This window comes from Grampus griseus (assembly GCF_964374135.1).
Source record: "Grampus griseus genome assembly, chromosome: 1".
NCBI classification, from domain to species: Eukaryota; Metazoa; Chordata; class Mammalia; order Artiodactyla; family Delphinidae; genus Grampus; species Grampus griseus.
The window spans coordinates 73,035,940-73,048,849 of NC_139017.1; the positions used below are offsets into that span (position 1 = coordinate 73,035,940).

Consider the following 12,910-nt stretch of genomic DNA (forward strand, 5'->3'; position numbering starts at 1 on the left):
AGAAAGGACTGGAATGTTCCTGATTGTCCTGTGCTGCTAAAATGGGAAACTCTTACTCAACCTAGCTGCTCCTCAAGGAGACCAGATTTTACCTTGAGTCATCATCCTTGAAGCTGAGAAACCCAGTGGAGACATGGAAAGATTCAACTGGAGACAGTGGGAATGAGGAAAAGAAGCATTCACTAACTTGGGAGATAGGACCCATGGCCATGACCCACTTCTGCTCCCACAGTCAAGGGGCACTGGGAAGACCTATGCACTGACCTACAAGGTTAGAAGGGACACACACTTAACTCTGCTCAGGCAGCATGGGGAGAAAAAAAGGCCTATGGCACTTACACGGCACATGAAGTCCAGGAGTGTGGCAGTGATGGCTGGGTGGGGCTTCATAGAGTGATGCATGACCAGGATGGCTGGCTCTGGAGAATGTGGAATTAAAGGGTCCCCCCACATCAGACAGTCTTATTTCCACCTCCATAAAATGAGGTATCAATATGTATGAATGGCTCCAGAGAAAGCTATGTCTATCCCCGCCCCCCTCATCCTGCTGAGCAGACCCAAAAGCAGACAACCCCCAAAACAGCTCATAGCCCTCATCTCCCTTCTTGTCCCCAGCATTCAGCTTGGAGGAGGGAGGTAGTAGGAGAAGAGAAGCAGGAGCTAGCACAGCCTCTTCCTCTGCCTGGGCCCTCCCCACTCAAGCCCAAGCCTAAGGCTATGGGGCGAAGGGGGTGGAATGATCGCTTAGCCTCATCAAAGCAATTTTCCTTTTAGGTCAAGGGAGCAGTGATGAGGAACAACGGAACTGCTCCCAGATAAGCTGCCTCCACACCACGCTGCCCTCAGATTTATGGCCGCTATCACTGAGACAAGGCAGCAGGGCTTGGGGGATGGGGAGTGCTGCTGCCTGGTCTTGGTCACATACCTATGTTCATAATGCTATCCTTGTCTGGGCTAAAGAACAGCCAGTCGTAAAACAAAGCCAGCTTGGCATTAGAGGCAGCGACGTTTGACTGGAAAAAAAAGAAGAAAAAAGAGGGCTAGTTTCATCAACCAGCTCCCTTTCCTTCAGAAGCTCAAGGCAGATTCCAGGGCCCACATGACTGCTCCATCCATGAAATACAGTTTCTAGTGAGACAGGGTAGAACCCCCCGCAGGGTTGAAGGCACCCAAATCTGTATATGAGTGTGAGTACCCTGTGGTCTCACCAACCAATGGCCTGGGTTCTCACGCATTCAGTAGAACACATCCTTGATCCCACAGGGAGAACAGCTGGGCCTAGCGGGGCAGTCCCCTGATCACCCCTGAGCTGAGACACTCAGACTAGCCCCGCAGCTGCCTGTGCTGAGCTCCCCAGGCACATTCCTGAAGGAAAGACCCTTAGGCATAGCTTGTTGTTATATCTGAATCAGCACATTCCAAGGACCCAGTCAGACGGGGGAGGGGGAACTCTGTCAGAAGAGGTCAGAGGGCAGCTAGATGCCAGAGAACAAGTTTCCCACCCCGGGCACAGGGAGGAAACGCTGGGAAGGAAATGGCTCCACTGCGGATTCACTATGTTTGGAGAAGGGAAGTATCCAGAGCTGATGCCAAAAGGCATGGAAGTGAGGGTCTAAGGAACACAAGACCTGAATCTGAGTCAGGAGCAATTCAGAGGAATAATCACATGTGGTTTCTGGAAGCTGATAGGAAAGACAGGGATGCCTCCGAAACCCAGGCTTGGAGATTGGCAGTAAAGGTATAGACGAACCTGTTCAACCCTAAACCCACATGGGAAATAAAAAGTGTAAGTAAGCTTCTAGAGACACTAAGGGAGGCGGGGCAAAGGCTGAGACACTCAGGAAGAAGAGAGCGAAAGAAGGGTCCTTAGCGGTCGGGTGGCCCAGAGGGTCAGGAAGAAGCATGGAAGTGTGAGACACAAGGGAAAGAGGGGCCCTTCACCACCCAGCAGCCTCCACCCCATGCCCAGCCCCTCACCGTGCATGTAGTCAGAAGCCAGCCAATGATGGCCCACCGGGGCAAGATATCTGAACTCAGCACTTCATTAGAAGGGTGGACAACCCCACAGATGTAGCGAATGAGGTCACAGCGCAGAGACTGACTGTCTGGGGTTGACAGGTACTGGCGCTGGAACCAATCCTGGTATCGCTTTTGTTGACCAAACCGCACCTGGGGGAAGAGGACGTTAGAAAGAAAGCTGGGAAGGGAGGGTGGGGTCTCTGGACAGAGGGAAATGAGCACCATTCAACTCTAGGCTTGACCTAGACCTCAATTTCTTCCCACAACTTATTCATTAATTCGTATTGTCTCTCAAGTCTCCCTGCCTTTGGGAAGACATCCTGATTTAAATCTTCCTTGATTTAAAAAAAAAAAATGTTGTCTCCGCAGCACTGACTGAAAGCTTCCTGAGGCTGAATGACCTAACAGGATCATTATCCAAAGTATACAGACTCTCCAAACCTTGCATCAAGTCCTTCCCCTAAACAGACTCTAAGTGGATACAAATAGCAACCCTAAGGGGAAAGATCTAGATTTCCTCTTCTATTCCCAATTCAACCAAAATAGAGAGCAGAAAGGTTAAAAAAAAAAGCAAAAAAACACTAAACCAACACCGTCCAATAGAACTTTCTGCAATACAACTTTCTAGATGGTGGCTATTGAGCGCTTAAAATGTAGCTACTCCAACTGAGGTATTGAATTTTAAATTATATTTAATTTTAACTAATTTAAATTGCAACACGTGGCTAGTGGCTACCACATGCGACAGCCCAGATCTAGACAGTTCTCCTGTATGACTTGGGAAACCATAAGTTGGCTAGAGCAGTGGTTCCCTAACACCAGACTGGCTGCAGAGGGATTGCTGCCTGGAAAGTCTGTTACAAATACAGATTCCACAAGTAGATTCTCTGGGAGAGTAAGACCCAGGAAGGTGTATTTTTTTTTTTTCTTTTGCAGTACACGGGCCTCTCAATGCTGTGGCCTCTCCTGTTGCGGAGCACAGGCTCCGGACGCGCAGGCTCAGCGGCCATGGCTCACGGGCCCAGCCGCTCCGCAGCATGTGGGATCTTCCCGGACCGGGGCACGAACCCGTGTCCCCTGCATCGGCAGGCAGACTCTCAACCACTGCGCCACCAGGGAAGCCCAGGAAGATGTATTTTTAACATGCTCCTCAAGCAATGCTGCCATAATTCAGCCATGTTTGGAAACCAAAAGGCCGTAGCTCTCTTCCTGAGAGGTCATGGTTCACCCAGAGGAACCGTGAGTTTAATTTCCCAGAATGAGCCTCTCACTCTACCCTTTCATAGCACATTTCACACTTGTAAATTACATTATTTGTATACAAGTATTGGTTTAATAACTGCTGTAGGTAAACCGAAAGCTTCACAAGAACTGGAATTGTAAGCCTTGCTCAACACTGTATCCCCAGTTCTTAGCTCCATGCCCAATCACACACTTGACCACCCCTCCACCCGGCAGTAACCAAGCGTAAGACATCTACAGGCTGAAGGAAGAAGCCTAGGCCAGCACCTGCAGCTTCTCTTCCTGCTGCAGTAGGTTAGCTTACCCGGGATGTCATGAAGAGGAGCTTAGTCTCCATGTCTGGGGTTAAACGACATGCTAGGAATTTTCGAGATGTTCTTGACTGAAGAAGCTGTAGGATACCTGAACCAAGGGTGCAAGGGAAGAGAAAAGAGAAGGCTGAGGACCAGAAGGAATAGAAAGCAGGTGGGCAACCTGAGCCAGGTACTGATGGCCAGTGGTCTTGCTCATGGGGAAATTCTAAGACATGACCAAGAGGTCGAGCACAGGTATAAGTTGGGGTTCTAACCAGCACCTGAATGATCTGCTCCAACCAACCACCATCCCCAGGACCAAGATATATTCATTGTTTTCTTCTACTGGCCGTCCAGAGCCCCCTACTCACTTCACTCCAGGTGGCAACATGTGGGAAAGTTAGGGGAAAATACGGGGAGCCCTAGCCTCTCTTCCTGCTCCTGACCGTCCCATCACTGGGTCCTGGGATCAATGTGGGTTGTGGCATAAGCACGAGCTCTGGAGTCAGACAGACCTGGATCCAAATCCTGCCTCTGACACTTACTAGCTGTGTGGCTTTGGGCAAATTACTTAATCTCCTTGAACCTCATTTTCTTTACCTGTAAACATGGAAAGTAAAATATCCATCTTACAGGGGTGTCCTGAGGATTAAATGAGTTAACATACATGAGCCTAGCACACAGCAGGCACTCAAAACAACTCAATACACGTTCAATATAAGAGCAGCACAACATGAGGTAAAACCAGGGCTTTCTTCTCCTTTCCTGACTACTGCACTAATGTTATGTGTGCACATGTACGCGCACACACGTGCGTGCTGGACGCGAGGTGGGCGAAGCTGCACAGTCACTGTTTAGACCATGAGGACCCTGGGAAGGGGAAGGGAAATGTAAAGGGCCTTGCTGGCAGAGGCACACAGAGACTCTTTTCCTCCCCCAAAGAGGATTTTGGCCAAGCTGGATCCTTGGAATTCAGAGGCATGAGTGCTCCTGGGGAGAAGCCTTCGCTTACAGGACGAATTCCAGCCCCTCTGCTGACTCAGTCTCACAAGCTGACCTCTAACACCCCTGACAGACTCAGTGAAGCTGGAAACCGGTCATCGGCTCCCCTCTTGAGCCAAAGAGCTGCCGGGACAGGAGGAGGAGGATCACAGCTCTCTGTTTCACTTTCTCTTAAATGACAGCTGGAGCCTGCCGAGTAGGGGCTGTCTGGGAGGGAAGCACCTGAACTGCCTGTGTGCCCTGCCGTTCCTACACCCAGCTGTGCTTGGCAGAGACTGCCCAGTCCCAAGCTTCCTCAATCTGACTGCCAACGCTCTCCTATCCACCAACCTCTGCCCTCTTGACACCACCTCTCAAGGACAGGCTGCCCCAACCCTTGCTTACCTGTGAACTGAGGACTCAAGGCCTGAGGGTTATGGATAATATCTTTCCAAAGCAGTTCAAATTCTGGTATCCTGGCAACATTCTGAAGTAGTCTTACGAGGTCTCGACCAATCATCAAACATTCCATGAACTAGATGGGGGGGACGGCAGGAAACAGGAAAGAGAATAGAAACATGGATTGTTTACCTGTTGCAGGGAGGAAGGAACAACATGTTCTAGGCAGGGGAGGAAAGAGGGTCGAAGGGGTTATACGATTTTTTCTGGAACCAAGGGTTGGCTCCAAGCTGTTCAGGGGAAGACAGCTGAAGTGGGGGACTGATATCAAGGATGAGAGGTTACTGGAAACTGCGGAAGCCCTGCTGGTTTTCACATTAATCCATTGCCCTGTCCTCCGAGAATTGTTTCACTCCAGGTCAAGGGATACTAAGACTCAAAAAGGCTAGGGCTGGCAAGTTGAACCCCAGACATCTTACCCCAGAACTTGCTTGGTCCAACAGAACATTCCATGGTAATGGAAATGATTTCTATCTGTGCTGTCCAGAAGGATACCCATTAGCCACAGACGGCTCATGAGCACTTGAAATGTGGCTAATTCAACTAAGGAACTGAATTTAAAATTTTTATCTAATTTCAATTAATTTTTTTTTTTAGGCCATGCTGTGTGGCATGCGGGATCTTAGTTCCCTGACCAGGGATTGAACTACGCCCCCTGCATTGGGAGAACAGAGTCTTAACCACTGGACCGCCAGGGAAGGCCCTAATTTCAATTCATTTTAATTTATATTGCCACATGTGGCTAGCGGCCACTGCATTAGACAGCTTAACTCTAGCATCTGTCTCCCTTGGGAGATCTGACAGTGGACAATTCTCAATCCCACGTGATCCTGGCAATTACCCAGGTGGGTAGGTGGGGGAGACAACATAACAGTGGGAACACAAGACAGCCTCTGTCTGTGGTGTGCTGTGCAACAGTGTTCATGAAGCTGACCAGGAAAATCCCTCGGATGCCAGCGTAACCGGCAGCATTCTAGGAACCAGGGCTACTCCACACTAATTTCTCCACCCTTCTATCCTCATCTGTCTTAGAGTGATGAAAAAACAACCGACCTTGAACCACCTCCATCTCTCCAACACAACACCTCTGACCCCAGGTCACCACACAGAACAGAAAGAGGTGTCCCATCCTGGGTTTCACTTCCCCACACTGTTTTTGTCCTCACCCGCTCCCGAAGCAGTGAGATGCAGAAGTCCACCTCCTTCTGCCGCAGGGCCTGCAGCTGGGCGGTCCCATGGTGGTCCACGATGAGGCGGAGGTATGTGTAAACAGCCATGGCAATGAGGATGCTGCTCTTCAATACCCATTCCCTGCAGGGAGGGAAGACACTGGCACCTGTACTCCGTCTAGACCCTCCCAATTCACCCCCACACTTGGCTCCAGTGCCTCACAGATGTTTGATGACTAACACTGGGAGTAAGTTTTTGGTTCCTTAATTGGCCACTCCTGCTGTCGTTAACTATCTTGGACTATTAACTGGCTAAGGTAGGGACAACTTCCTCCCACTCTACCAAGTGCCCGATAAAGGTTAAGTGCTAAATAAAAGCAATCTCTCTACCACGTAAGAACTCAGCTTCCAGTAAAATAATTTTGTTTGTTGACTCCGTCACTCAAACATTAACTGAGTGCCTATCGTGTGCCAAGCACTGTCGAGGTACAAGGGACAGAGATAAGCCAGAGCTTCTGCCTGGCTCAGACTACAAAGAAAAAGGTTTGGAAGTGTCCCTCAGTCAGTGGTTCGTAAAGTGTGGCCCAAGGACCTCTGGGGATTACCAAGACCCTTTCAGGACCCTGGAGATTTCAGAACACACAGTGTCAGCTTGTCATTAGCAGCCCACCATGTCACAAACCTTCCCCTGGCTTGCTCTCTAGTCACTGATCCCACACTCCCAGTCAATGAGTCACCTGCCTTAAATCATAACCTGAAAAGAAGAACGAGATTTTGGATAGCAAACCTATTTTCCCGGGAGTTTTAGACGTTCCCTGAGGAAAGGGGGAAATGAAAGAGTTGTGCGTTCCCTGCTGCTTGAAAAGGGGTGTTAAGACACAGTGGGGAGATTACAAAGACTCCAATGCTGGCTCAAAGCACCAAAACTGGGGAGCTGTCTCCCCCAAGCAAGTAGTTTTTAAGGGCTTTGGCACCCCTGCTGGAAGGCAGGGAACCAGAGGAAGAAGACAGGGAGTTTAATTAATCCAACCAGGCAACATCCTGATTCCGGAAAAGTGCTCAAGCCACCTAATTAAGAGACTCTGGCCTTTTCCTTTCACAGAATGAAAGCAGCAGCCAAGGACACAGGGATGGGTCTCCCTCCCACACCTGCTATCTTTTAATTCCATAGCCCTAGAAACACTTGGGAAGGAGTGACAGGGAAGGTGTGGAAGAGGACAGTTTTAAACTTCTAGGGACTCACTTGCATCAAAGGATGTGAGTTTTTTGGAGGGCAGGAGAAAAGGTAGGGCAGTTATCTGACACCTGTACACTAAGACTGCACTCTAACTGCCCAAATGAGCGGAATTCTGCTTTAAGGTATGGGAACAGGAGGTATCTGGCACCAGGGACAAAATGAGAAAAATCACTTTTTAGAAAGATTTGCTAGTGATGAATGTAACTGAATCCTGGGATGGGGTAATGAACAGAAAGAGAGATGAAAGTGAAACCCTCTGACCCAGGGCGTTAGGAAGGTACAGCGACCTAAGAGAAGCAGAGACCTGGTAAGAAACCACTAGGATCTCATGTGCTGTGTGCTGGTACCAAAGACGGAAGAAGTGCCGCCAGCCGCACCTGCAGCTGCGCATCCAGGCCCAGGGCACTAGGTGGCACTGCTCGGCAGACCTGGCCCAGCTTGCAAGCTCCGGCAGAGCACAGAACACAGCCACCTCTTTCACAAGTGTGAATAAGGAGGAGGTGCATTCTTCTAAACCATCGGAAATATGGAGGTTATCAGCCCTCTCAATCACGTGACTACTCTGGTGTCCTCTCCCAGAATAGACTCTGAAATCAAGCAACAGGAAGACTGAGGCCACAGGACTCAGAGGTAGGCCTCACCCCCAAACAAGTTCATATATGGAACAGCCCTCATATTTTCTGGTCCTTTACTTTGATGGGGAAGGGAAAGAATCAGCTGGAAAGCCTCATGCCCTCTGCACCACTGGTCTCAGTGGCCTCCTCACTCCCACCACCGCCTGTGCCACTTCAACAAAAGGGTGGCATGGGTAGGATGGATAGTCTTGGAAGGGAGAAAAGGGGTACCTGCCAGGCCTGGGTGGCTGGCTGGCCCTACTCTGCTGAGCTCATTCTCCCCCACCTCCCCCCAAAAGATAAACATTCCATGGAGGTCTGGATCAAAAATAAACCCTTATCAGATGAAACGAGTTTTTCCTGGGCTCCGAGAGATTTTAGCAAAGACCTTCTTTCCCACTCCTTCATCCCTGAGCCATACCATGGCATTAATTCCTTCACTTGCCACAAATACACTGGTCTCTCCCTCCCCCACCTCATCCCCTCTAACCTAAGGTGTTCTTGGGCCACTAACAGTCCTCACACAACCCTTGCATCCCCATTCCCCACACTCACACCCACTGAGGCCATATCTGGCTCTTGCCCCACCCTTCACGATAGACTCTACCTCTGCTCCATCAGGATATCCAGAACACTCTCTGCCAACCAGATATTTTTTGCCGTAACATCCCCACCTGATCAAAGGGGGAGAAAACAGAGAATCAGAATGGCTCTGATTAGTGACTCAGCTAATCCAGTACACTTCTTCACCATCCTACTGGTCCATCCCTAACTGTTATCCCATCACTGATGTTCTGAGTGCTGGAAAGACTGTCTTCTGTTCTGTCACACTTTAAAGTTTCCCCCTTTGACTCCAGAGAGAAGGGAAGGGAAAGTTTGGGATTTTTCCAGAAACCAGAACTGCTACTTTTCCATAGACAGGGGGTTGGAATGGGAATACTTTGACCCCTGAAAGGGAATGTCTGGGAAGGAGATATGAAAAGCCCATGCTTGGAAAGAAAGGATGGTATTTCAGACAGGGCCTGAGAAGTGCAGGTGGCTAGCAAGAGCTGCGGTCCAGCCACTGGATGTCCCAAATCCTGTGTCAGGCTCATGACAGGCCAAGGGTTTCTTGCTTCCAGGTATCACCGTCTTGAGTGCTTGCTATGAAACTTCCTGGGGCTGAATTAAACATTCAGTAATGCCAGACCAAAGTCTTAGGATGAGAAGTGGGGACTCCCTATTTGGGAGAAGCCAAACAGGGAAGAAAGTACCAGGAGAGTGGATAAAAACAGCCAGTACAACAATGCTATGCCTTGCCCCAGGTCCTAATTTAAAAATTCCATGTTCACAGAGTCACACATCACATAGATTAAGGTTTATACACGTCACAACAGGAGCATCAGTGTTGTACAAAATCCTGAAGAGGAAGCAAAGAACCAAGGGGCAATGGTGAGATAGAGAGGCAGGGTCATTTTTAAACAAACACATGTAATTTTGGGGATAGAAGTAGCAGGGGCAGGCCTCTTGGATATTCAGTGGCTCAGACAGATGTCACTGATGCCAAGAAGATAACAAAACCTAAATGTCAGGGTCTGTTCTGTGACACAGTTCGTCCCTCAAACTGGCCCCAAGTGTTCAGAACATTGAGATGGAGCCAGAGAAGATGCCTGGGTTTCTGAAAGTACAGTGTGATGAGAACCAATTATTTTGCCCTTACTTCTCTCCCCATTCCTTCCAGATTCTTCCTGATCCAATATGCCACGAAACCCCAGAGTGAGGACTGGTTACAACAGGTCAACTATTTTATACCAGGCCTCGAGTTTGGCAGGAAGGAAAAGGAGGCAAGACTTATTGCTTCAAAAGGCCCCCAGTAATTTTTCAATTTCTTTCTGCAACATACGTGGCCAGAAGATGCCTGGGTCAAAAGGAAAGAGTCTAAGCAATCCAGGAATCAAGTCCCTCAGGTACTTAATCATTCTCCATTGCCTGGATTTACGCTCTGGGCTGCTCTCCTTTCTTCTTTACGTTCTTGCCATCCAACTCACCGGCAATCTGCTTCATGAATGTCATGCAAACACCATCGGCTCCCAGAACCCCACTCTTCACTAGTTCCCGTACCAACCACACCAACTAAAGGAGAGAGGAAAAGACAGATGAAGAGAAAGTTCTGTGAATTTGAGAAAAGGGCTAATCCAATCACATTAGAATTTAGGTGTACAAAGGTAGTGGTATGTTACCCCCGATTCCTCCTTCCCTTCCCCTTAGGAGAGGATCCATTCTGTTAAGTCTCTGAGCTGGATCTCTCTTTTCTTTCTGGCCTTACCTGAGTACGGCAGGTATCCTGCAACTTCAAGTACTTCTCCATAAGTATCTGGTTGATTTTATTCAGGACAATATTCATGCCGTCACGACTCACCAGAGCCAAGTCCCGGTAACACTGTGAGAAGTGAGGTTTGTGAGCAGCCAGCAAGCTGAGGACAGGCTCCTGATCCCACTCATTGTGGGCCCCCTGCCCCCGGCCTCTCCAACTTGAATACCACCAATGCGATATGAGTGGCAATGAAAGACTTTCCACTCTGGAAGGCAGCTATGTTCACCACTGTACCACCAACGCAAAGACTTTCCACTCTGGATGCCATCCTTCCACCCCAAGCCTACCCCTTGCTCCGTCACACAGGGTGGGGAAAAGGGACTGACCTACTCTAATAAGGCAGAAAAGCCTGCTAAGAAAGGCTCCCTGTCCCCTACCTCCCTTCTTAGGAAGCGTCATACTGTTTGATGCCACCAGCTGAGCAAAACAGGTGGAGGCCATCTGCTTTTCATCTGCCAGTAAAAGGTCACTGCAGAATGGGTTTGGTTGAATAGCTTGGAAAGGATCTCAAAGAGATTTTTAGACTTGTATTGACACAGCCAGATGAAGTAAAAGGCTAGGAGTATTAAGGAAAGAGGCTTCAGAGACCATGACCCCGGAAAGAAAGGGCAGAACCAAACCAAACTTCCTTAACTAAACACCTTTCTACTTTTCTCTGGGCTGCCCTTTGCTTCTGCCAAGTATTAAAAAAGGAGGGGTTTTAAGCACACCCAACTCTGGGGGAGGTGAGGGAAAGCATGCCAATTTCCTCTGAGAGCTCTTGTTTCTCTTCCCGCTAGAGCTTTTCTCACCCTGTCTCTCTACAGAGACCAGACTCCTGGAGGACCATCTTAGGGGACCTCATTAGCAATCTCCTTAGCCTGCTGAGTTCTACGCTGTCCGGGTCTCAGCACAAAGGGTAAAATTTAGATAGGCAGTATCCCACAACCTTAGAAGGCCAGTAGCAAGGACAGCATCAACGATAATAGCAATTTTAATAGGGAACATGCATTGGCGTTGTGCACAAACTTTATATTCTCTTTATTGCATTTGAATCACATAATCACCCTATTTATTAACATCTCTGTTTTTACAGATGAGGAAACAGGCACAGAGAGGTCAAAGTGATTTGCCCCAGGTCACATTAGAGATAAAAGGAAGACTCAAGTCCCAGCACTGCAACTCTACCCTCCATGCTCTTAACCACCCCATACCACCATTAGAAATAACTAAAAGGAAACGAGGGGATGTAGGTAAGCGTTTAGAGTGGCTTTGTGACTACTACATTTCTAAACTCGTTCATCCTAAGCATTCAAAAGAGAAGTGCTGATATTCCTCAAGACCCCTGCTCCCTGGCCTTGGTGTGTCTAGGGACTCCTAAGAGATTAGCTATTGCTACTTCCACTTCCTCTATTGTCCTTAAGTCAAAACAATCTATCTGATAAAAATACGAACACTTAGAGATTTCCCCATGTGCCATAAACTTTTCAAACCCAAAGGAGAATTTGATTATCTTCTGAATGCATCTGCAGAAGGAGGGCTGGGAGATCAACAGTACAAGCAAGGGAACAAGAAAGAGATAAGAGAACCCAGTGACCTACTGCCAAGTGCCGGTCAGTAAATGTGGTTCAGCCCTGGAGCCTCCCCTGGAGGAGTGAGTGACAGGATGGGCAGAGGATTGAGGGAAGCAGAGGCAGAAGGGAAACCTATGTCAGGCCAAAGATAGAGACACTACTAATCAGTAGTGGAGGAGCAGAGAGGAGAACAGAGAGGAGCCCTGTCTGTTCAAAACAAAAGCAGAAATCCCAGAAATGCAGAAGAGACCCAGGACAGGGAAGGAGGACAGCCCCTCAGGAGACACAGGGTCAGATGAAGCAAGCAGATTCTGTCTGCCTAATTCCATGCTCCATCTGGGACCTTATCAACCACAACTGCTGGTAACACATGGCAGCTCATGGTACCAGGAGTATCATATTCCTGATGCTGCAGTTGTCTCTCCAAACTCTGTGCCAGTTTGCTGCCTGGCTTGGAAGATAAGTAGATGGGGAAAAAAACTCAGTGGGAAACAGAGGAGAGGTATTCTCTCAAAAGAAAGGAGAGGTGACAGAATGGTGCTGAGGTAGTGTATCTGTCCTGTGTTGGGAGTAGTGATATTCCAGCCTAGGCCCTCATAGCCCCCAGCTTTCTTTCTGGAGCTGCCTGCTGAGAGAAGCATGAACCAAGAACTGCCAGGGCCTGGACTTGACCTTTGATGAAGAGGGAACCTGGCATCAATGTTAAACCCTTTCCTATCACCTGTATCTACTGACAGCGAGAGGCTGCACAGAAGCTAAGGCCTCCAACTTAGCCTCCCACCACATTGCAGTCCCCCAGCCAGGCCTGCTCCCAGCTATTCAGTTCAGACATCAAATAGGAAATAAACTCAAAGAATATAAACACAAGAGCTGCCAACGCAAGTTAAGAAGGTAGAACTGGAACAAGATCCACGCCATGCATGTTCCACTCTCCACCAATACCTGACTGCTCTCTCCTTAACTAAGTTCTCGTGTTTAGCTCCACCTACT

At 48.8% G+C, this 12,910-nt stretch overlaps 1 protein-coding gene across 2 annotated transcripts in view; it reads right to left on the reverse strand.

Moving 5' to 3' along the window:
• The window catches only part of INTS3 (integrator complex subunit 3), a 38,986-nt gene that overhangs the window by 11,875 nt on the left and 14,201 nt on the right, over positions 1-12,910 (reverse strand). For both annotated transcript variants that reach the window (XM_082648381.1, XM_082648380.1), the window contains exons 4-12: positions 10,320-10,433; positions 10,042-10,126; positions 8,622-8,688; positions 6,161-6,305; positions 4,941-5,070; positions 3,566-3,663; positions 1,978-2,169; positions 926-1,013; positions 340-419 (exon numbers count right to left, since the gene is read on the reverse strand). In XM_082648381.1, the coding sequence (XP_082504507.1) occupies positions 340-419; positions 926-1,013; positions 1,978-2,169; positions 3,566-3,663; positions 4,941-5,070; positions 6,161-6,305; positions 8,622-8,688; positions 10,042-10,126; positions 10,320-10,433 (999 nt within the window). The remainder of the gene's footprint in view (positions 1-339; positions 420-925; positions 1,014-1,977; positions 2,170-3,565; positions 3,664-4,940; positions 5,071-6,160; positions 6,306-8,621; positions 8,689-10,041; positions 10,127-10,319; positions 10,434-12,910) is intronic.